The sequence below is a fragment of the Leptodactylus fuscus genome, chromosome 1, assembly GCF_031893055.1.
Source record: "Leptodactylus fuscus isolate aLepFus1 chromosome 1, aLepFus1.hap2, whole genome shotgun sequence".
NCBI lineage: Eukaryota > Metazoa > Chordata > Amphibia > Anura > Leptodactylidae > Leptodactylus > Leptodactylus fuscus.
Window position 1 is genome coordinate 75,605,880 of NC_134265.1, and position 25,646 is coordinate 75,631,525.

At 41.4% G+C, this 25,646-nt stretch overlaps 1 protein-coding gene across 1 annotated transcript; it reads right to left on the reverse strand.

Moving 5' to 3' along the window:
* Window positions 1-1,377: 1,377 nt before the first annotated feature.
* Window positions 1,378-25,646, reverse strand: CCDC112 (coiled-coil domain containing 112). The gene is made up of 10 exons (XM_075272256.1): window positions 25,584-25,646; window positions 22,648-22,760; window positions 9,134-9,255; window positions 8,162-8,251; window positions 6,033-6,108; window positions 5,232-5,616; window positions 4,204-4,617; window positions 3,815-3,910; window positions 2,457-2,575; window positions 1,378-1,414 (listed from the first exon to the last, which is right to left on the reverse strand). Exons 1-10 carry the CDS (start codon window positions 25,632-25,634, stop codon window positions 1,384-1,386), a joined length of 1,497 nt encoding a protein of 498 aa, XP_075128357.1. The 5' UTR covers window positions 25,635-25,646; the 3' UTR covers window positions 1,378-1,383.

Here is a 25,646-nt window from a genome sequence, read left to right on the forward strand (position 1 = left end):
CTTTTAACTTATGTCATTAAATGTTAAGTCTTATATCTTGATTGCTCTTTTTGGATTATAATGAGTCTCAGAAGTATCATGCATTTATAGCATATTCAATGGATGTAGCCATAAATGTTCAGATGGCAATATCTCTTTAAAGAGGACCTTTCACCAACTCCAGCTTTTGTATTCTTCAGTGGGTGCAGATTCCAGCTCTGCCTGAATTTGTGCTCTAGCCCCCGACCTTCAAACATTCCTGTGCAATAATTGCTGTTAGTTTCAGCACCTAATAAGTTAATTAGTCTCTCTACTGTCAGGTGGATGGACCTGGGTAGGAGCAAACAGACAGCTACTGGCCATAGAGAGCCTAATTAGCATATTAGTAAAACCAACATGCTAGGATCCACACTGCTCACTCACCATACAAAATTAATTGATGGGTTTAGGTACTGCAGCACTGATCTGCAGTACGTAAACCCACTGCAACAATTTGTATAGCTAGGGAGCACTGCAGTTTCTGGCATGTAAATATTACTGGATGCTGTTTTGCCCTGGTACAGCGAATCTGCCGGGTATCTGGGTATAAGACTCAACAAATATAATATTGACAGCAGGGCAACGCGGTGGTTCAGTGGTTAGCATTGCAGCCTTGCAGCGCTGGAGTCCTGGGTTTGAATCCCACCAGGAACAACATCTGCAAGGAGTTTGTATGTTCTCCCCGTGTTTGCGTGGATTTCCTCCCATTCTACAAAGACATACTGATAGGAAAAAAAAAAAAAAAAAGTACATTGCGAGCCCTATATGGAGCTCACAATCTATATTAAAAAAAATAAATCTAAATATTGACATCCTCATTAGTTCTTACAAAACACAGTGAAATTTCTGGGAACCACTAATGTAAGAGCATCCATTATAACATCCAATCACTACATTTGCTAAATATAGCTGAGATTTCTCAGTCCAAGAATAGATAGATAGACAGACAGACAGACAGACCCTAGTGGTACATTGCATACAACAGATTCTACAATCAAATTTGGAAAAAAAAATAAGCAAAATCTTAGTAACAAAAAATTAAAACACATACCCCCCCCATTAATTATATACATATAATCATTTGTTTCAAATAATTTATTGATGATATTACAAATACATGGCTCAAACACTAAAATATCCCCATGCAAGGATAAAGCAACAGATAGCATCAAATATATACAAAATAACAATAAAAAAAACAACAACACTAGTCACTGTATGTTGTGCTCATATGCCAGTAATCTCAGTAATCTAATATGGAAATGCCAAATATCTCTGCAGAAGTCACAGATTAATAACTATAAAAGGAGAAGATATCCTGCAGATAATGAATGACAGTATGTTCAATAATCTTCATATAACAGCTTATAAACCTTGTCTCCATGTCGGCACAGCCCTAAAAAAAAAAAAAAAAAAAAAAATTTAAACTGTATTCATATATGGTCACCATATTTCACAAAGCTTTCCATCGCCGTGTAAATAACCAGACATATAATTTTATGTACATGTTGTATTTCATTAGCTGGATCAATGCTTTCATGGAACAAATATGCAAGAGCAATACCTCAGTGAAAGAAGAGCATTATTTAGAAAGAGCTTCTGAAAATTCAGTAGTCCCCCTACAGCCATACAGATCTCTAAATATGAGCTGGGTTTATTTCACCAAATATGCAAGAAAGATGGTTTTATATAACACTGCACACACTTTGTTTCTGCTGTACTTTAATTGTATATGTTGGAAAAGCCCTTAGTGTACATGGCAAGCTTGTTTATAGGCCCCTCGTGCATAGAGTATCATGTAGGCATACACTTGGCCAGTATCTGGACATATAACTTTTTCACTTTAAAGAAAAGCGTTGTTCATTATGTTTTCCTATACAGCAGGGTTCAGCAACCTTCACCACTCCAGCTGCTGCGAAACTACAACTCCTAACATGCTCCATTCACTTCCATATGAGTTCTTAGAACAGCAGAGCAACTATGCATGCTGGGAGTTGTAGTTTTACAACAATTGGAGTACCGAACATTGCCTACCCCTGCCATGTAGGAAAATGCATTAAAAACCATATTCCAAACAGTAAATTATTCTTGTCAATGGGAGTCAATAGTGGAAGTATACCACTGTAAGCTTATGTAGTAGCATTCATGAGAGGTATAGTGTCAGGCGATAACACCAAAGGAGCAATGTGCACATAAAATTCAAAAAGCAGCGACTAAAGTGCTTGGCATGAAAACATGATTCTGAAGTTATTAACTTCTATATAAAAACTAAGCTTATTCTTCTTGTCAAACCAATGGACAGTACATGAGAATCTATTGTAAGGCAATGGGATCAGTCACACATTCCCAGTATCCATTATATAAAGAATCTAGCAGTGCATCATAGGCTGCATTATGAATGGAAACCACACCACAATTGTGACCAGAGCTATACATACCGGTGTGGAATGTGCACTAAAGGAGCAGATCCTGTTGGACCTATGTTTTTATAGCGCTCTTCCCATCCTTTGGTAAGCTTGCAGAGTCTGGATGGATCTCGATCAACATGAACCTGCACCTGTAAATTATAAAATTAGAATATATATTTCAATAAAACTGATATTATAGGCCTGGGTATCTAAAATGACTCAAAAATTGCAATTAAATTGGACATTTTGCCTTGATTGTGAATAATGGCGTTTAGTTAGGTTTCGCCCCTTTAATCTATGAGCAAGTGTTGGGCAAACCACACAAGATTTGTCTTACAAGGTCCTTCCAGTGGTTTATCTTGGACCAAACCGAAATTGCTATTATACTCTGGGGTCACTCCAGGAGAAATGAGCAGACATATGCCTGGTCTCAGACGTGGCTCCCCGTTTTCTTCATTGCTTGTGACCGACATCAGGGCCTCATACATAAGCCTCAGTGGTCATGTGGCATCATGACGCATAGAAGCAAGGCCTGTGATTGGGCCTCCGCGGTCCATGATGTCATTAAGAAGACCGGAAGAAAAAAAAAAAAAAGGGAGTTGCTGGAATCTAGGAAAGGTGAGCAACATTGATTTACTGTAGGGTCTGAAGAGACGTCAGTTAGGGTTGAGCGATAGGGATTGTAAAAGATCGGATACCGATCGGCGGTCAAGTAAATTTCACGATTGTGTTCGGAATTCCAATCTCGATCTTTTTATGCGGTATCGAGGTCAGAGGTTATTTCCCCCAATGCTTTGCTACTGGCCAAGCATTGTGGGAAAAGCTAACAATGCTAGCTACTAGAGATGAGAAAGTACGATTCGAAACTGGCGTTTCGAATAGCACGCTCCCATAGGAATGAATGGATGCAGCCGGCACACAGCCTGTGCCGGCGTCCAGCCGCTTAACCCGCTGCGCGCTGGCTGCGTCCATTCATTCCTACGGCATAGAAACTAGTATCTACTATTCTGTTTCCTCTCTGCAGTGCCGTAGACTGGACTCTGCTACATCTGCATTACTGTACATTGACTTGTCTATCTACTCTGCTTCGTCCCCGAGTGCCATCTCTTCTTCTCCTGAAGTATACTTTTAGCAGATTGCTGCTTACTATCTGTGCACTACTGTTAGGCTAAGTTCACATCCACACTGGGCTCTTCTCCGTGTAGGACTTCTCACTCTGCCGATTTTTAGCGGAGACTCTGACGCAGGTGTGAACCTAGCCTGACACGGTTGTTCAGGTCCCTGTTCCCACTGATATCCTGTACTTATAAAGTGTTACTTTAATTCTCTGGCCTTGTGACATGTAGTTTGTTTATTCAGGTCCATAAAGATGGGAAATAACGTATTACTTTTTCTTTCAGTTTTGCCAATCTTCTCTCTTTCTCTTTATCAGCTTCTTCTTTGGCTCTTTTTTCATGCGTCTTTTCCTCAATTTTTTGCTGATCCTAGAGTCAAGGGTTAAAGTAAAGGTTAGGACACCTCTATGATACCCATATTACAAATAAAGATACACTCCAGGAAACGTCGTAGTGATATATTAGTACAGTGTGTAAAGGTGCAGTACATGACTTCCGTCTTTGAACCCCTGTGGATTATCCTACCCTCTAAGGCCCTATACAGGGCAGAACGGTTTCTTTGAACACTTGTGACGATGAAGATATGATATGCAATACACCTATAACAAGAACCTACAGTATACATTTCTTATCAGCATCGCAGGAGTAGCCACCATACTCACCCTTTCTTGAAATCTACATATCTCATAAGTAGCTATTCTTTTTCTTTCTTCCCGCTCTGCTTCCTCCCTTATCTCTTTCTCCATCCTTGCAAACTCTTCTTGCTCCTTCCTGATCCTTGCATTTTCCTCGACTATAAGCTTGACTTCCAGCTGCCTCTGACGCTCCTTCCTCTGTTTTCTTTGACGCTCTTCTTCTTCCTTTAATTTTGCTTCTAGTTTTGCAGCAGCTTCAATCTCTTTCTGCCTCTTCCAGGCCTCCAGTTCCTGTTGTCTTTTCCTCCTCTCTTCCATCTTCTGTCTTTGAGCCTCTTCTTGCTTTTGCTGATCAAACTCTGAAATTTCTTTGGTCTTCTCTTGAAATTTTGACATTTGCAACTTTTCCTGTTGTTTCATAGCTTTCCACTTCTGAATAGACTGGGAAACAAAGGTAAAAGGCATGTCAGAATACAAGGATAAAAATGTGTTAGTTTAACAACGTTTGTGCTTGTCAGTAAGACACTGTTCACATTTGCACATTTGTGTTGTGCCAGTATCAGATTATATTCTGTCATGTAATGATGAGTCTTCACCTTATGTCCATCATTTGATCAGACAAAATAGCCCAGCATGATGCGTTGCTGTGCCTGGCATTTTTGACAGTATCTGTGATGGACACCCTGTTACTATCAATATTTCAGATAGTAAATGATTAATTTGATAAGCCATCTCCCCCAAACCGAGCACATTCACATCGAAGCATGCATATTTATTGCTATAGCACAAATTTGACTAAAGCTGGCCCTTTTAACAACACATGCATGCTTGGTGTATAATGGCTTTGCAAAAGCCTGTAATTTGGCACCCTACGGCTGTTTTTGCCTCCACAGTCTCCTGCGGCACTGTGCATAAGGCCTAATAAGACTGTAGTAGAGTCTAGTGTTGACCTAGTCTATATTCATCAGTGTTTGCCTAGGAGTTGTCATATTTGCATACGCACACACATTCTGCCTGTATAATGTTCAGACATAAGAATTGTTATTTGTTCTTACTTCTCTCTTTTTCTCTTCTAAGAAGAGAAACTCCTTATACCAAGCATCATGGTGTTCGACATCCTCTTTCGTCCTGCTTGGCAGGTATGCCAGGGCCTCTTCCAAATAGGAGGGTTTGCCTTTGTGTTTAGTCCAAATTTTTAGAAAGCTTTGATGGTCAAAGTCATCCCACCCTCCTAAACGGCCCCCAGTCTGCTGCAGAAACCTCTCAAATTCCACAACTTGTTCCGGAAGCTGGGTGCCGGCCAGAGTCTCCAACTGTGCTTTACCAGAGGGGACCTTCGAGGACTTTTCTGGCACAGCGCTGAATGAAGTCTCTATTTTTTTCTCCAGGGCATTCAGCTCAATAACCGTTGTCTTTTCTTCTTTCATAAGCTCTTCATATCTACAACATACAATAGTAATAAAGTTTTCAGTAGATCTCCACCTTCGACCAGTTTAAGGCTGAGGTCACTGATGTGTTGTGTTACAAGCCATACTTCTACTTCTACTAGTAGCAGTAAATGAAAAGCAGCGCTAAATGTAAATACAGTATACAACGTTACACATAAACTACACTTTTCGTAGTTTATTCCTTTATATGTACGGTTTTTAATGTAGTTTTTGGACAACATAAACACAAACTAACCTGAATGTGTATACATACGGTGCCTTAAACTGGAAATTATGAAGTCAAGAATGGTATACGACAAGAAGGCCAAAAAGGATTATGAACACATATAAGACATTTGCAGGTTTCCTCTTGATTTTTCTTTATTATCCAAATCATGAAAGATACCTGGATGGTAGTTATGTACTTACATTATCCTCTGTTCTTCTTTAAAAACCGTAACTGCATTGTCTACTTCTTCCATCATTTCTCTAAGCTTCTCAACAACTAGAAGGGATACAGGAAAACGTGCAATATCCACTGTCAGTAACTGATAGTGGTAGGACGCAAATACACTCAGTAACGTATTAGATCATTTGTATTTAACAAATTTAGGTTTTGACTGGAGGTTAAGTACACATATGGAGAGCTAAATTCATTTTTTACTGGATTTACTGCTCACTATTGTATGTTGTGAATGTCTGCCTCTCTAACATTACATTTAAAGAGGACCTTTCTCCACTTCCACCAACTCAAGCTCTTCTCATCCTCTGGCTGGTCCTCCACTGATTTTGGCACAGCTGGATTTTTTTTCTGTAGCTCCCATTTCCAAGCAATCATTGCACTTAGCTTTAGTGTGACATGCTAACTAGACTCTCTAATGTCAAATGAGTGGTGTCAGGCAGAAACAGACAAGAGGGCGTGACTCCAATCAGAAGCAGACAGTGTAAGGGCGGGTTCACACCTGTGCCTGGTCTCCGCTTTCAGGTTTCCGTCTTCTGTCCGAGAAACTGGACAGGAGATAGAAACCGGCAGTCAATTTTCAAACCCATTCATTTGTGTCCGCCCGTGAGAGTCTCCTGTTCACCGAGGCAAAACCAGTTTGTTTGGGTTTTTTTTTTGTTTTTTTTCAACCAGACACAAAGTCGGACATGCAGGACTTTGTGTCCGGTTAAAAAAAAACAAAAAAAAACGGTTTCTCTGCGGAGACCAAAAGACGCTCACGGGTGCACTCTGAATGCCGGGTCTTCGTCTCCTGTCGGCAGAAGACTGAAACCCACAAAGCAAAGACTGGGCACAGCTGGGAACCCACCCTAAGAACTCTAAGTCATGCCCTTTTGCTTGCTACTGCCCGACACCAACTACTTGACATTAGATAAGATAATCCTTTAATAGTCTCCACCACTGGAAAATTCATTGTGTTACAGCAGCATGGATAATACAGTAATATAAGTCAAGAAAGAACACATACAAGCTCATAGCAGATAAAATTTTTTACTAAGAGTCATAGCAACTAGGAAGAAAAAAGAAAGACTCAGGATCATTTAGTTCTCTGTGCAAAGTGATCTTAGCTTAGCCTGATGTTGATTATACAGCCTGATCACAGTTGGGAGAAAGGACCTCCGGTATCGTTCCTTCTCACAATGAGGGTGAAGCAGCCGGTCACTGATAGTACTGCCCAGTGCTGTCACAGTCTCATACATGGGATGGGAGTTGTTGTCCAGCATGGAGCTCACCACGGACAGTATCCTATCACCCACCACCTGTAGTGGGTCCACGGGGCTCCCCAAGACAGAGATGGCCCTTCTGATCAGTCTGTCATGTCTGTTTCTGCCCCTGGCTGGTATGGTACTCCCCCAGCAGGCCACTCCGAAGAAGATATGCTGACTAGACTATCAGTCATCAAAACTAACTCCACTGATTGCTCAGAAACAACGAGGACTAGAGAGAAAATAACAAAAGAGCAGAACATATTAAAATATGGAGCTCAAAATGTTGAAAAAACTAATACAGCTCCAAAAGTATTGCCAGTCATCTTGGTCTTTGTTCACAAGCAGCCAGTACATCACCACTGCAGCAAACTATTGGCTACAGGAGTCACGTGACATGCTATTGGTATCACCTCTTGGCAATAACAATTGACACCATTAATTGGTACTGTATTGGCCACATGACAGCATAGATCAAGGGACCCATCAGAGCATCTGGTGGAGAATCAGAGGCAAATATAGTTTTGTGTGTGTGGGGGGGGGGACCACATTTGCTGTTTTTCAAAGCTTGAATAACTCATTTATGATGCAAGCCAACTAATCTTTGGTGCTGTGCGGGGTGTTTTTCTTATTAAGGTGTTGCAAATTTCAAAGAACAGAATATTTGCTGCATATAAATAAACAGTGAATGTTGTAAAAATATAATCTTTTGAATATTATCTCTGTGATTCTGAAATGTCTCAGGGTTGAAAGAATTATAGCAACTGGAAGTCTCAGATGGATGGATAGATAGCACTGCCATTGTAGATTTATTTTTCAATGTGACAAAGATCTCTGTACAATGTACTTACACTCTGGAGTTGGCTTGACATCTTTTAACTGGAGTTGTAGCCTTCTGACATTGTTATGTATTTTTGAGAGTTGTTGTTCTGTTTTAACTTCTGTGAACAGGAAAATAAATAAATAGACATATCACAATATATACATGAACACTACAAAAATAACGGGATGGCACCCCCTCCTCTGCTGTCCACATTCACACAACCAATTGTCAAATTCCCATATAACCTATAAGAGTCCTACCAATTGAACACAGATACATACAAAATTATCTAGTTTTAAAGAAAAAAAAAAAAAAGTTATGTTGACTACTAGAGGGAGTTAGACACAAAGTGAAAAAAAGAAAGAGGATTACAAAATATTCCAAAAAGTAGATAACCCCGTTGTAATAGCTAATAAAAACCAAATAGCATATGTACGGGGTGAAAGAGATCTCTGATCATAGCAGAATTTAAAATGGTCTGTGAATCTTATACTGTTCTTGCTTACACTGAAAGCATTTCAATGCTTAGTGGGCAGACAGAAGCACTTTTTTATTTTAGGGAGGGTTCACACGATGTCTTTTGGCTCGTAATCTGGCACGTCTACGCTGTGGGAGCTATTGTGGGCCGTATACGCTCCTATTGATTTCAATGGGAGCCGGGATCGTATATGCGGCGCTATTTTGTGGCCACAAAATCACGGCCACAAAATAGCGCCGCGTATATGATCCATGCTCCCATTGAAATCAATATATTCAATATATACGGCCCGCAAAAGCTCCCGCGGCGTAGACATGCCAGAATATGAGCCAAAAGACATCGTGTGAACCCTCCCTTAGAGATGGCCATGCATCAAAGGAAGTTACATAAATGTAAATTAATCTCTCAGGTTTCAGAGAACAGAAGATATATTTGTTTATTGCATTGTATAGATGATGGAAACAGCTCCCAGACATTATCAGTTCATGGCAGAAACACCGTAAATGAGAATCTGTTACATACTGTCTGCTTTCCTGCTGTTAGCCAGTTTTTGCTCGTATTCTTCAAGCATGCTGTACTCAATCCTGAAGTCATTTTTCTTATTATAGAGATGCCCATTCTTGTCTTTCTCTAAAACTGCTATTCTAAAAGCAGAAAAAAAAGTATTATCACAAGTCTCAGATACAGCTTCAAGATGTGCAAATAACCGCACACCTGTAAATAAAGAAACAACGGGTAACCCCAAGTCCAACTCAAAATGTGCCACTAGGGCAAAAAAAGTTTCCCCATTACTGGAACTGAAATGTTGAAATGTGGTCGTGACACTATATTAGATAGAACTTAATTTTCACTGCTAAATAAATGAATTTTAAAAAGTTTACATTTTCAAATACAATAAAATAAAAGACCATAGTGATCCCATTGTCTGAAAAAAAGCATGAAAGAAAAATACACATGACGTCCCTGAGGCAATGCCAAGGCTCAAACTAAGGCTAGGTTCACATCTGAGTTCAGATTTCCATCTGTAACAATTTGTGGCTAGGATGGTGAATGCATAGAAAAAAAATTGTTGGTCAGCTTGTGTTATTTTAGTACAGTAGCGGGTAGGCTAGTCGGAAGTAAACTGCAAGACATCTCAGCTGGTTGAGCAGCATGTTCTCCTTCCAACTTCTACCCAAAATATAAATAGGTATAGACATAGGCTTATGTTTCAGTGTCCATGACTAGTGTACACTGAAGACAGAGAAGGTAGTGGTCAATGATTTATTGTTTGGTAGAGATTTATCTTACTAAGTGTAGTAAAGCTAGCAATGTGTGCAAGTCTCCTCTTCTTTCCCCCAGCAGCCTTCTCCTGCCTCCTCCCCTCTCTATAGACTTCAGTTTGAAGTACAGTGATACCTCGGTTCTCGAACGCCTTGACTTTCGACCAAATCGGTATTCGAACAGGAAATTCGAGAAAATTTTGTCTTGGAATCCGAACAAATATTTGGAACTCGAACAGCCGAACGTCCGAGATTAGCCGAGTTGAGCCGAATGGCGTTCATTCGGCCCAGCGCCTTGCCTGCGTCATCATTGTGAGTCAGTGAGAGAGAGAGAGTACTGCACTGTACTGCAAATTACTGTACTGTACACTGAATTTAACCCTTAGACATGGGTCCAAAGAAAGCCAGAAGTGGTAATGCAGACAAAGGTAAGCGGAAAGCTGTGAGAACAACGATTGAACTCAAGAAAGAAATCATTGGCAAATATGAACAGGGCACACGTGTGTCGGATCTGTCTGCAGAGTATGGCATGCCAAAATCAACCATCTCTACCTTCCTTAAGAATAAAGCTGTTATAAAGGCTGCCAGTGTTGCCAAAGGTGTTACACTGTTAACTAAGCAAAGGCCTCAGATAATGGAGGAAATGGAGAAGCTGCTCCTTATTTTCATTAAAGAAAAAGAGTTAGCAGGTGACAGCATCAATGAAGTCGTTATTTGTGAGAAAGCACTCCAAATATTTAGTGACCTGAACACAGAAACACCTGGTACAAGTGGTGAAGGTGCTTTCACGTTTAAAGCCAGCAGAGGTTGGTTTGAGAATTTCAGACATAGAAGTGGCATACATCGCGTCACTAGGCATGGGGAGGCAGCTAGTGCAAACCAGGAGGCTGCTAATAGCTTCATAAAAGAATTTAGTGACTATGTCAAGGCAGAAGGGTTTGTTCCTGAGCAGGTCTTCAACTGCGATGAGACCGGATTATTCTGGAAAAAAATGCCAGCCAACACCTACATAACCAAAGAGGAAAAAGCACTACCAGGGCACAAGCCTATGAAAGATAGGCTTACTCTTTTGTTTTGTGCAAATGCAAGTGGTGATTGCAAGGTAAAACCCTTGCTTGTCTATCATTCTGACAATCCCCGGCCATTCAAAAGACACAATGTCATGAAGAGTAAATTGGCTGTGATGTGGCGGTCTAACACCAAAGCTTGGGTTACCCGACAATTCTTTACAGAGTGGGTGCGTGAAGTTTTTGCACCTCGAGTGAAGGAATACCTGACAGGAAAAAATTTGCCATTAAAATGTCTATTAGTGATGGACAATGCTCCTGCTCACCCCCCAGCTTTAGAAGAAGATCTAGTTGATGACTATAGCTTCATAAAAGTAAAATTCTTACCCCCCAATACAACCCCTATTCTGCAACCCATGGACCAACAGGTCATATCCAATTTTAAGAAATTGTACACAAAGGCCCTCTTCCAGAAGTGCTTTGAAGTGACAAATGACACACAGTTAACTCTGAGGGAATTTTGGAAAGAACACTTCAACATCCTGAATTGTGTAAACTTGATTGACACTGCTTGGAGTAATGTCACTCATCACACATTGTATGCTGCATGGCGAAAACTTTGGCCCGAAAGGGACAGTGAGGCTTTAGAACCTGAGTCAGCTCCTGTCGTTGATGAAGATGTTGCTGTGGTTGATGATGTTGTGGCCATAGGAAAGACCATGGGCCTTGACATTCAACAAGATGACATCAACGAACTTGTGGAAGGTCACGCTGCTGAGTTAACCACCGAGGATCTGATGCACCTACAACAACAGCAGCAGAAGGATATGGTTGAAGAAATTTCTTCTGAAGAAGAGGAGAGAGTGGAGGATATTTCTAGTGGCCTTATTCATGAAATGTGTGCTAAATGGGCAGAAATCGCCAATTTTGTTGAACAACATCACCCTGATAAAGTGGTAGCAAATAGAGCAGTTAACATTTTTAATGACAATGTTATGTCCACTTTCCGCAAAATTTTGCAAAGGAGAAAAAAACAGCAAACCATTGACAAATTCTTCCGTAAAGAAATCAGACAAGCAACTGCAGAGCAAGATTCTGATTCTCCTCAGCAAAAGAGACAGAGAACAGAAACACCCAAAGAGCAGTTACCCTCTGTTTTTATTGAAGAGGACTTCCCATCAGAACAATAACCATCCCCCTTCCCGCCTCCCTCCACTTTCATTCCCTCCTGCCATAAAGGTTGGTACAGGTACAGTAAATGAAACACAATTTACTGTACTGTACAGTACATTTTATTTTTTTTGTTTTAATAAATACACTTTTATTTCTTATTTCTTGTTGAGACTCATGTTTTTCTACATATTATATACAAATTAGGCCAGTAAATAGGCATTTTCTGGGGCTTGGAACGAATTAATCCAGTTTCCATTATTTCCTATGGGTTTTTTTGTTTCGGTTCTCGAACAATTTGGTTCTCGACCGACCTCCCAGAACGAATTATGTTCGAGAACCGAGGTATCACTGTATCTCAATCTGTATGTGAAGCGGACAATCCATCTCTTCTATTGATTCAGGTTTCATCACTGATAATAGGGAACAGCAGCCCGATACATGGAGACAGAAGCATTGTTCTTTACAAGGTTTCTTATACTCCCCTGTCCGATTCATTTATGAAAAATCCTACTACTAATAATATATTATAATAATAATAATAATAATAATAATAATATTTTAATATAAATGTGAAAGTTTGTGGGTTTGGATGTTTGTTCCTCAATCATGCAAAAACGGCTGAACGGATTTGCATGAAATTTGCCACATACATAGATAGGAACCCCAATTAAAACATAGACTACTTTTTATCCCGGTAAATGATGTCACTACACGACCGCAGTCAAGGAATTTAGCTTCACACAACACTAAAGGACGCGTGATAACATTATCACAGGTCCTTGAGCCATTCTCGGATAGGATCATGCTAGGCAGTGGGCGGAGCTACACTATTTTGTGAGCGGGGCTAAGTAGGATGAAGCTGCACGGTGTGAAAGCTGAAGAAAATGGAGTCTCATGGAAGATCAGGAGACTACTGAACATGCAGGCTGTGTGTCGGCAACAGGAGTGTATCGGGTATAGAGTTTCAGTGAGTACGAAGGGGAATGTGTTGTTCTGCCTCTGATGGGGGAGGGGGAGAACTTTGGCACATGTCAGCTACATCTGTTCAGCCCTTTGTAACACAGAAGCTGCTCAGTCACATAAAAAAAACGTATAATCACAATTACCCGATGTAGCAGAGCTTATGCAGCGCTGTAGCACACCTCTGTAGGCTCTCCATATGCAAACATGTACATACAGCTGGGTATCCTATGCATATGCAACAATGTAACAGAGCACAGACGCGGGAGCAGGCTGATCGATCTGCAACATCCATTCAGCCTTTTCCACCACAGAAGCTGCTCAGACACTGACATAAAAACACCCCTGTAATCCAAATGGCCAGATGTAGCAGAGCTTAAGCAGCGCTGTAGCACAGCTCAGTATGCTCTCCATATGCAGAGATGTACATACAACTGAGTATGCTGCGCATATGCTACGATGTAGCAGAACCAAGACGCGGGAGCAGGCGGATCATCCACAACAGCAATTGGCTAAAGATAAGCGGATCAGCGCCAACACCAACCCACAGACGAAGTTGCAGGTAGATGCTAGTTGTTTTATAAATGAAGTTATGCGAGAAAGGATTACTGTAGACCGTGCATTAATATGTCTGTACTAACATATCCTTACCAAAATGCCAAGTATTTGGTTGTTGCAATATTTACCACCTGTCCCTTAGAGCTGGTGCCAGAGACAACAGCTTCTAGAACATACACACGCATATTTCCTTATAATGTGAAGCAAAAAAATCCTACAAAGTTTCAGAAGGCCATTAAGGAGGATTAAACTTTTATAGAAGTGTACATTATTTTGGAGGATTCACACAATTATGCTTGTGGGAGCCAAATGGTTTCCGAGGTAAAAATGAGCAAACACAAAAGGAACAAAAATATCATTCTGCCTATTTACAACATGAAATGGATCTGATGGGTATCACACTGAGCTTTACAGAAAGGTAATCTGTAGTAAGTGCTTCTGACTAACAGGCAACCAACCCAGTGAAAATCCTAGGAACAAAAATCACATACAAAAGTCTAAAGAGAAAAGGATTTGCAAGTCTTTGGAGCAATCCAGGCCAGACCGGAAGGAAAGTGCATAACAAGCATCTTCCTTAGTCCAGGGTTACATAGCAACTTTTGGCTGTTGAACTACCAGCTGCAACTAATGATAGTGCATGCAAATTCTCAGGCTGTAATAGGACACATTCACTATCATTAGTTACAACGTAGTGCCACATCGCAATCTTACATTGCCCAAATACATACTGCCATGTAGCCCCAGCCTGATATAATCATTCAATGTCCAGTTTACAGGGCATGGCATTCAATGACAAAAGAACAAAACGTAAAAGCTATTCAATGGGAGGAATATATGACACCTCTTGTACATTTCTTGTTCTTATTCTGCACATGTTATAATTGATCAATAACTTTTCAGACAACTTATTCTCAATTTCATGGAGCATGTCATTCTAGAACAGGTAGGTGCTAATTAGAAGTTGGAGTGAGTGGAGAGAGAAGTGCTTTTCCTTCTTCACAGTGAATGCAAATGGGAGGGGTTGATTCTCCTCACAGCACATCTGCAACTTCTCTTTGCAAAGGACTGAAGATTCTGCAAATCTCTCAGATTACAATGTACGGGTCCATTCACACGGAGTAATGTGCCGCAAAATCACGGCCGCAAAATAACGCAGCGTATACGATCCAGGCTCCCATTGAAATCAATGGTAGCTTTTACGTCGCGCAAAGTCACACACGCCATATACGTGCCAGATCACACACCACGTTACTCCGTGTGAATGGACCCTAAGAAAAGTCTTCTATGTACTTGTATCGACTTCTGGCTGTTGTGTGATTACAGATGGGATAGTATTCACAGACAACAAGCAGCTTTAAAGATAGTTTTTTTCTCTAGTGTTTTAGCTGCTTAGATGCATGTATTTGCACTGAATTTACAGTCCAGTGTTCCTGAATCTTCTATATTATGACAATTTGGACTTTTATTACCTATTTGCTTGCTATTGTACAGTAATGGATAGGGAAGGGAGAAGGGGGGCAAAAAAAAGTTATTGTACATACCTACAACCTGATGCTAAGTACATGCTAGCGTTTGAGTTTCCGTTCTTCGTGCCTACTTGGGGCCCCAAAAAACGGAAAACCCAATCCACTTAAGAAAAGGTTACCTGCAGAAACCCGCTAAACCCATGGTCTATACTGGGGTCCACCAGTTTTCCGCCCAAAAAACGTGGAGAGAAAAGTCCTGCTTCTATCTGCGTTTTTCAAGTGGCCAGGGGGTGGAACCTGCAAACAGTCACAGTGACAATGGCCTAAGAGAGATGTAAAGTGTGTTTCCACCATAACGTGATTAGCAGTAGAAAAGTTAATAGGATGCCATGTATGAAGGCTTATACAGTTATACAACAGACTGCCCAGCAAGATCCTGCACATATTTCAACTTATCATGAAAACTCAGGTACCCTTTAACCGGTTAAGGACCAGGCCCAAAAGTATGTTAAAGACCAGGCCTCTTTTTTCAAAACTGACATGTGTCACTTTAAATGGCAATAACTTTGAGACGCTTTAACTTACACAAATGAATTTGAGATTGTTTTCTTGTAACACATTATACTTCATGTTAGTGGTAAACACTAATCAATATTTTTGCATTTATTTATAAAAAAAACTAGGAAATTTGATGGAAATTTGAAAAAAATTGCAATTTTCAAAATGTGAAATTATCTGCTTTTCAGGCAGATAGTCATACCATCCAAATACATGAATAAATATTATCTCCCATATCTCTGCTTTATATTGGCATCATATTTTGATTGTCTTTTAATTTATTTTGGACGTCACAAGGCTTACAAGTGTAACAGCAATTTTCCAGATTTACAAGAAAATTCTCCAAACCAATTTTTTAGGGACCACTTCAGTTCTGAAAGTAATTATAAAGGCCTGTATAATAGAAACCCCCATAAATTACCCCATTTTCAAAACTGCACCCCTCAAATTATTCAAAACAGCATTTGGGATGTTTGTTAACCCTTTAAGCATTTCATAAGAATAAAAATAATATGGCAGTGAAATTTAGACATTTCATTTTTTTTCACTAATACATTCATTTAGACCCAAAATTAACACATTCACAAAGGGTTGAAGGAGAAAATGCATCTGACAGTTTATTGTGCAATTTCTCCCGTGCACAGAAATACCCCACATGTGGGTGTAAACTGATTTTTGGGCACACGGCAGTGCATGGAAGGGAAGGAGCGACACTGGGTGTTTGAACAGCAGATTTTGCTGGAATAATTTTCAGCGCCATGCCTTATTTGCAGAGACCCTAGAGTACCAAAACAATGGAAACCCCCCAAAAGTGACCCCATTTTAGAATCCACACCCCTCACAGAATTCATCAAGGGGTATAGTCAGCATTTAGACCCTACAGTTGTTTCACAGATTTTACTAACATTGGGATGTGTAAATGAAAAATTACTAAAATGTCACTTTATCTCCAAAGTTTTCATTTTCACAAGGGGTTAAAGGAGTAAAAGCCCCCCACAGTTTGTTAAACAATTTCTCCTGAACACGGCAATACCCCATATGTGGCTATAATCTGCTGTATGGGAACATGGCGGGGCTCAGAATGGAAGGAGCGCTATTTGGCTTTTGGATGGCAGATTTTGCTGGAATAATTTTAGGTGCCATGTCGCATTAGCAGAGCCCCTAGAGTACCAATACAGTGGAAACCCCCTAAAAGTGACCCCATTTGGGAAACTATACCCCCCACAGAACATATTAAAGGGTAGAGTGAGCATTTTGACCCTACAGCTGTTTCACAGATTTTATTAACATTGGGCCATGAAAATGAAAAATTACTTTTTTTCCAACAAACTGTCAATTTAGCCCCAAATTTTTAATTTTCACAAGAGGATAAAGGAGAAAAAGCTCCATAAAGTTCGTTACACAAATTCTGCTGAACACAGAAATGCCCCATATGTGGTCATAATCTGCTGTATGGGAACATGGCGGGGCTCAGAATGGAAAGAGGGCTATTTGGCTTTTGGAGGGCAGATTTTGCTGGAATATTTTTCAGGTCCCATGTCGCATTTGCAGAGCCCCTAAAGTACCAATACAGTGGAAACCCCCTATAAGTGACCCCATTTTGGAAACTACACCCCTCATAGAATTTGTCTAGGGGTAGAGTGAGTATTTTGGCCTCACAGGTGTTTCACAGATTTTATTAACATTGGGACGTGAAAATGAAAAATTACTTTTTTTCCCAATAAATCGTCCATTTAGCGCCATAGTTTTAATTTTGCAAATAGTTTAAGAATTAAAAGCCCCCCACAGTTTGTTACACAATTTCTCCTGAACACGGCAATACCCCATATGTGGCCAAAATCTGCTGTATGGGTACATGCTGGGGCTCAGAATGGAAAGAGCGCTATTTGGATTTTGGAGGGCATATATTGCTGGAATAGTTTTGAGGTGCCATGTCGCATTTGCAGAGCCCCTAAAGTATCAATACAATGGAAACCCCTCAAAAGTGACCCCATTTTAGAAACTACACCTGTCAAGGAATGTATCAAGGGGTATTATCATTTTGAGCCTAAAATGCTTCCCAAAAATTAATGTACAAAATGAAAATTGAAATTTTTAAAAATATGCCATTTCGGTGCCCAATACGTTGCACCCACTTTGTGTTGTCAGAGACCTGCACTCCTAAAACTATTAAGTGGGCCATCCCGGGGGTCAAAAAATTATATATGTGGGTGTAAACTGCTGCTTGGGCACACAGCAGGGCTCAGAAGGGAAGGACCACTGTGCGTTTTAGCTTTTGGGATACAGATTTAGAGGGACCCTCTGGGCGCCATGATGTTTTTGCAGAGCCCTGGAGGTTCCAGTAAACTGGAATTCACCAAGAAGTGACCCCATTTTGTAGGGGCAATTTTAGGGTCTCTGCAAATGTGACGTGGTGTCCAAAAACGAAGAATCTAAATCTGCACTCCAAAAGCACATATTGCTCCTTCACATCTGCACCCTGCTGGGTACCCAAATAGCAGTGTATGCCCACATGTATGACACTGGTGTACCCCGGATAACGTACTTAATGCCATATGTGGGTAGAATCGGCTGTTTGGGCACAACCGGGGACAGAAGGGAAGGAGCGCTATTTTGGTTTTTGGAGCACAGTTTGGTTTTTTTTTGCCACTTTTGCAAAGCCCCTGAATTGCCAATAAAGTGGAATCCGCAGACATGTCACCCTATTTTGGACACTACCCCACTGATGGGATTTATCAAGTGGTGTAGCGAGAATTTTTAACCCTTGAGTGTTGCATTTATTTAGTTTCCAGAAATGAAATCGCAACTGATAGAGAAGTTAAAAATGAAAATTTTACAGATTTGCCATTTCAGTGTGCAACATGTTGTGCCCGACTTATGTCAGCAGAGACACTCCAAAAACTGTTAAACGGGTATCCCAGGCACAACAGCTTTTAGAGCGTTCATCTCTGATACAAGGTGGGCACAACATATTACGCACTGAAAGGACGTATTCCTGGAAAAATGGTCATTTCCACCTCTCACAATCCGCTTCGTATTCATTTATGGATAATAAGTTATAGCAACACTTGGGGGTTAAAAATGCTCTCTGTACCCCTGGATAAATCCTTCAGGGGTGTAGTTTCCAAAATAAGGTAATTTATCAGGGGATTCCAAATTACTGGCGTTTCAGCTCTACAAAAGTGTCATGGCATCCAAAAACCAAACCGTCTGTGCTCCAAAAACCAAATGACCCTTCTTCCCTTCTGTGTCCGGCTGTGCCCTAGTATCAGTTTATACCCACATATGACATTATGTCCGTTATCCGGGGGTACACCAGTGTCATACATGTGTCATACATGTGTCATAAACTGCAGTTTGGACATACAGCAGGGTGCAGAAGGGAAGGAGCGCTATGCGGCTTTTGGAGTACAGATTCAGATGTTTGGTAACTGGACGCCATGTCATGTTTGTAGAGCCTGTAAGGTACCAGAAAAGTGGATTCCATGGGGTACCAGGAGTGACCCCATTTTGAAAACTGCACCCCTCAAAGAATTTATCAGGGGGTGTAGTGAGTATTAGTATCCCGGACGTGACTGCACAGCGGATGGCGAAGAGGGAATGTATAAGCTGTGCGGAGGACATTGCAAACACCAAATTCCCTACTATGTCCCCGTAGCTCCTATGATTGGGGGAGTCACTCTGGGGGTCACTTTAGGGGTCACTTCTGGTGTCTGTTCCCTCATAAGCTGTAAATCTGGGGTGTCCCCTGATATTCGCTCGCACAGCTTATATATTCCCTACATGACGCACCCAGTTGTGTTCTAATAATTTGGCGATTTTTGAGGGTTTTTGTCTTCACATTGTGAGATGCTATATTTTCTTTATGTTTCTGGTGACGCGGCCATATAAGGGCTTATTCTTTGCGGGATGAGATGCATTTCGTAATGACACCATTTTTGGGTGTCTACATCTTATTGAATACATTTTATTAACCCTTTTTTGCTGGATTTAAAAAAAAAAAAAATCAATCCTGGCATTGAGTTTTACTTTTTTAATTTTGCGCCATGCAGCGTACAGTATAAGTAACATGTTTCCTTTATTCTGCGGGTCGGTACGGTTACGGCGATACCTCATTTATAGTATTTTTTTATGTGTTACTAGTTCTGCAGAGGAAAAACACATTTGGGGACATAAATCAATGTTTTTTGCATCGCATCTTCTAAGAGGCGTAACATTTTTATTTTTCGGTTGACAGAGTTGGTTGAGGGCTTATTTTTTGCGGGACAACCTGCGCTTTTTATTGGTACTGTTGTCAGATGCATATGACTTTTTGATCACTTTTTATAGCATATTTTGTATGGTGAGATGGCGAAAAATCATTACTTCCGGCGAGTTTTTTCCGTTTTTTTTTTCCGGCGTTCGCCGTGTACATTAAATATTATTTCAGTTTTATTGTACAGATTGTTACGGACGCGACAATACCAAATATGCATTGTTTTTATTACTTTTGAGTTCTTTATATAATTCATTTTCTATTGAGAAAAAGGGATTTTTGGGCTTTATAACTTTATTAATTTTTTTCATACACTTCATTTTATTTTTTTTACATTTTTTTTTACTTTTTCATGTGTCCATTTAGCACACTTCAATCAGCAATACTTTGCTGATATAGAATGCCATGTGAGACACAGCCTGCAGGTGTCCCACATGGCATTCCGTAGCAGGATGTCAGGCTGTGTAGACGCACAGCCTGACATCAGAAGGTCCTGGCAGGATCACCAGGTATGTGGGGGCTCCGGGCAGTCTGGGGTCACTGGCCAGACCCCAGACTACCTTTTACTGCTATCGGCACCCTCCGATCTCGCCGCGGGGGGTGCCGATCAGCTTCAATTGTCGGCGGATGCCTTTCGATCGCGCCGTGATGTTTCACGGCGCGATCGAAAGGGTTAAAACTTCCAGTCGGACTCAGTTCCGACTGGACGTTATGGAGGAAGGGGTTAGGTGTTAGTAACACCTAACCCCTGTCCCCCCCGCACCCCTCCCCCCGCCAGAAAGGTACCTAAAGGCCGGACGTATTTCGGCAATAGTCCGGTCTTTAGGTACCAGCACATGAGGCCGTAAATTTACGTACGGCGGTCCTCATGTGGTTAATGCTTCAGGCTAAGGCCACACGCTGTAAACACGCTCTGATCTGCCAACAGCAAAAAATACAGACAATATCAGCTAGTTTGTGCTGCGGATTTAAGGGCGGTTTCCTGTGTGGCTAACCCAGTTTTTAACCTTTACACTTCAAAGGTTGAAATCCGTGGCTGAGTACACAGCAATAATGGACATGTTGAGAGTTAAAAACCCACACTGCAAGAAACTCTATGCTGCAAGTTTGAAGTCCCATCCACAACGGCTAACCGGCTGCGTGTGGTCATGGGTTCACAGTATTTTTCTTTCTTTTGTGCCTGTTTTCCTGGCTTTTCAACAAAGCTTGTCACTTTACAAAAAGGAGCAACTGCACTTCATTACATGGACACCATTAAAAAGAAAAACCTGAAATGTCTGACAGCAGTGAAATCATATTTTCATCTTCAGGTGAATTTGGGGCAGATTTATTAAGACTGGTGTTTCATACGGAAGTCTTAATAAATGGCCTGACAAGCACAAGGCACACCTAACCTATCAAGAGACTCTGTTTCTTAATAAATCAGACGCACGCCCATGAGTCAGATTGGGTGGATTTCTTATATAACTCACACCAGAAAACTGGCATGACTTATAATAAGGGTCAGTGCACACTGAGTTATTTGGCGCTGATTTTGACGCTACACCCGCCTCAAAATCAGCCTCCAAAAAATCAATGCCAAAAAACTCTGTGTGCACTGACCCTAAGGGTCCATTCATATAGTTTTTTGACAAGGAAAAAATCCGCTTCAGAAATCAGGAAATGTTTTTTCCTCCAGCACAGTGTATGGACCTTGAAAAAAAAAAAAAACGCTAGCGGTTTTTCCAAACTGTTTTTGCCAATTCAACATGTATTTTCTGCCTCTCATTGACTGCGGTGGTTTTTGCAGGTGGAATCCGCCTTAAGGAAGCTTTTTTCTGGTAGCGAAAAAAAAGCTAGCTGAACCCATAAAACTCTATGGGGAGGCGGTTTGCCGTGTGGATTCTGACACAGATTCAGCGCCATAATCCTCGCCAAAAAACTCTGTGTGAATGGACTCTAAGGCCCCACGGGCCATAAACACAGTGATAAAGCAGTGAGTGAAGAACCACTGCGTGATCGCATTGCGGTTCTTTCCACAGCGCTTTGAAGAGAAAGTTCACAGAGTTTTCCTCTGCGGACTTTCTCTTCCCATTATATCTGCGGGAAAGCCGCTGGCGTTTCCATAGATATAATTGACATGCTGCGATTTGCAAAGCTGCAATGGCTTTGCAAATCGCAGTGTGTCCACGCTGCGATCTTTTCCACAAAATGGGGATGAGATTCGCATGAATCCCAACCCCTTTTGCTTGCACTGTAAAACGCTGCGATTTTTCCCGCAGTGTCTCCACTGTGGGCAAATCAAAACGTTTACATCCCGTGGGGCCCCGGCCTAAAGGTTCGTCCTGTCCTCCATCCACATTCACTGAAAGTGACTAATGATGCACAGAACTGGAAATGTGTTGCACATTTGACACGTGAAAGGGTCTTGTCTGAAGCCAATCTGGAAAGTCCAGGCAGTTGTACCTTTTCACTGACCTGAAAGGTTCAGAATAAGGGGGCGTTCACACTACCGTCGGTGTCCGACAGGTAGTGTCCGCTCCAAATCTGTCACGGACATTAGGAGCGGACACTAGCTGTGTCCGTGACACCTGTAATTCATTTCAATGGGCATCGGGTGCGTTCTTTTGCACTCCGTGCCCGTCCTTCCCTGTCCGCAAGTGAAGATGTCAGACTTCTCAAGCGGACAGAAGAACCCTGCTAGTGTCCGCTCCTAATGTCCGTGACACATTTGGAGCGGACACTACCTGTCGGACACCGACGGTAGTGTGAACGCTCCCTAAGTTTATAAATGAGCTCTCTACCACCTTTCACTTACTGGTGTCTGAGTTTCTCAGCTTCACGGATAAATTCTGCTTTTTTGGTCTGTTCAGCCTTCAGTTTCCAGTTGTGGGTGACTTCTCCACCAGCAGTGAAAAAACTGTCATCATCCTGCGCAAAATAAATGTATATCAACAAGTATCTTATCATAGCCAACTCCAGATGTGAGGACAACAGTTCTGTTTATTCTCTATTTGCATAGTTACTTTATTTATAAAGATTCTTCATTATTTTCACAATAATTATACACAGGATATTCCATTAATTTTTATGGGTAAATTCACACAGTTCTTTGCAGGTAGATTTTTGAAATATAAAAAAACAAACAACTTGATAGTCTTCAGTAGTTGATACCTTTTTAATGGCTAACTAATAATGATGACAGATTACAACGTTTCGGACCTCTAGGCTCCTTACTTGAGAAAGGAGCCTAGAGTTCCGAAACGTTGTAATCTGTCATCATTATTAGTTAGCCATTAAAAAGGTATCAACTACTGAAGACTAACAAGTTTTTTGTTTTTTTATATTTCCTACCCACTGGCTAACACGGTACAAGAACAAACATTTTCCTTATGGTAGATTTTTGAAGCAAAATCAGTCTCAAAAAAAGTCTTCCCAATCTCCCCAAAAAAACAAAAACAATAAAAAGGTGATATGACCATCTTCAGGAGTATTCTGTCTTGCAAAGTCCATGTATCGGAGGCAGAAAAAAAACGCTATCAGCTTCTGCAAAAACCAACCAGTAGTAGCTTTTTTCCTGCTTCTCATTCATTTCAGTGGCGTTGGCAAAGTGGATCCTGTCTGAAAATAGCTGAAATATCAGGTAAAGGAAAAAATCTGCTCCGGACTCCACTGAAATAAATGGGAGAGTTGGGAGGTGTTTTTTGATGCAGATTTCACCTAGAATTGCAGCCTTGCTTTCATTCACTTGAACAGTAGCAGGGCTGCTTCCAGCTATATACTGAGTATATGGCTTCCGGCAGCTGATCGGGATGGCATGGAGGTGTCGGACCCTGACCGATCTGATAATAACGTCCTACCCAAAGACTAGGTCATCAGCATCAATTACATTAAGCTCCTGGACAACCCCTTTAATTATGTTGCAAAAGCCAACTTCAGAAAAACAGTACGTGCTGAGTTTGTGCAAAGGGGCCTTAGTGAGCGTTCACACTGCCATCATCAGCATCTATTGGAAAATATTAACAATGGATACTAACAGATCCGTTAAAAATCCTATTGATTTAATTGGGATTTTATCTGTTGTCTGTCAGAGTCCATTTTCACCAAATCTGTCACAGGATTCACAGAATTCTGATTGTCTGTGTGATCAAATATTTCCAGGGTGCCCTTCGACTCCTTCAATGTTATTGAAGGATGTTTAATAGAGTCACAATGTAACCCTAGTTTGCCACAAATTCAAATCAAATTTTTCTAGATTTTTTGGCGATTAGAAGTTGTGCTTGTTGTAAAATAGGAGTCGCAATGGGAGCAGAGTGACCCAGTGATCCTTTGTCGTATGGTGGGAGTCACGTCAAAGATGCAGAGAAGCCCTATCTTGAATGTCCCTGTGTTGTCAGAGGGGTGGACAGCGACTCCGGCTGCGACCAAAGATCAATTTTTGATCATGCAACTTGTAGCAGACTTGATGCTGTACACCATAAGGATCCATTCACACGGAGTAAACGCGCGCTCATTTTGGCAAAATACACGTGTAAAAATAAGACTCCCATTGACATTTTTTATATTTGTATTTTGCCAAAATGAGAACGCGTTTACGCCATGTGAATGGACCCGAAGCCTTTGACAGACAGCAGCAGAGGTCACCCGAGGTCACCCTGCTTGTACTGCAAGCATTAATAAATATTAAATGAGATCACCTTGAGACTCACATCGAAATCTGGTAGATCCTTTGTGATCAACATGGTATGGGTATGCGCTCATCTGTGTCATTTAATCCATTCTTCTGGTTCGTCGTAGGGCAAAAAGAACAGATTCAGGCTTAGTGAACATCGGCACCAGAATCTCCATAGGAAAATCTGACACAGAAACCACCAGAGAAATAATCCTGCACGGAGGACTATTCTCTGAGGCCCGGTTCACATCTGTGTTCGGGGATTCCGTTCCCCTTTCCACATGAAAAATGCGGAGAAAAAAAGCGATGCAAGCAGCATTTTTCTGTCCACATTTTTTGTGCAGAAACCACACAGACCCCATTGGGTCCGCAGGATTCCTAAGGGTAACCGCTTTTTTTTATGCAGATCAGGCTTCCATTCAGGGGACCCCAAGTGGACCCACAAATGGAAATCCCACGCGCAGATGTGAATCAAGCCTCAGCCAATTTCAATTTTCGATATGGTGGAAACCCAACAGACCCCATTGACTATAACGAGTTCTGCTGGCGTCCGTGTGTAACCACTAAAACAGCGGTCCGCCCTGAATGACAGAAGATCGGCGCAGATCTGAACCTAGAGGGAGTAACAACAGATCCCAAGGATAACAACAGGTCTACTGACTATAATGGTGTCTGTCGCATATCCACTTGTATTTCCTCCTCACATCGGAGGACACAAAAAAAATTGTACTTGGACATTTTATCTGCAATTCAAGATGGGTTCTGCAGCAGAGAACTCCAATGCAGATGTGAACAGAGCCCAACCTGCACTTTACAACATGAGCGCCTTCACTTTCACCACCTGCAATGAAGCCAGCCTACACTGTGATCTGTGGCCCCAGTATACAGGGCACTATATGTGTAATTGTACCCCAAACCTCCATGTTGTGGCATGGACACAGGTCTCTATAGTGTAGGCAGCAGCAATACAAACAGAAGTTAGTAGTAGACTGCAGGCAGGAGCCATAACCTCAGCACGGCTGTTCTCATCATGGCGGCATCTGTACGGCACAGCCGAGCACTATCGGTCCCGCTTCATGTACCTGCTCCGCAGCCTCTCTTGTCTCCGTGCTCCCGGTTGCTAGGGTGGCCATGTTATCACTACA

Excerpts from the sequence above, each read along its gene's own strand:
- CCDC112 (XM_075272256.1), bottom strand. The coding sequence starts at position 25,634 with ATGGCCACCCTAGCAACCGGGAGCACGGAGACAAGAGAGGCTGCGGAG. Across the intron at positions 6,109-8,161 it reads TGTCAAGCCAACTCCAGAGT|TTGTTGAGAAGCTTAGAGAA; the intron begins GTAAGTACATTG and ends TATCCCTTCTAG. Across the intron at positions 3,911-4,203 it reads TATGTAGATTTCAAGAAAGG|GATCAGCAAAAAATTGAGGA; the intron begins GTGAGTATGGTG and ends CCTTGACTCTAG.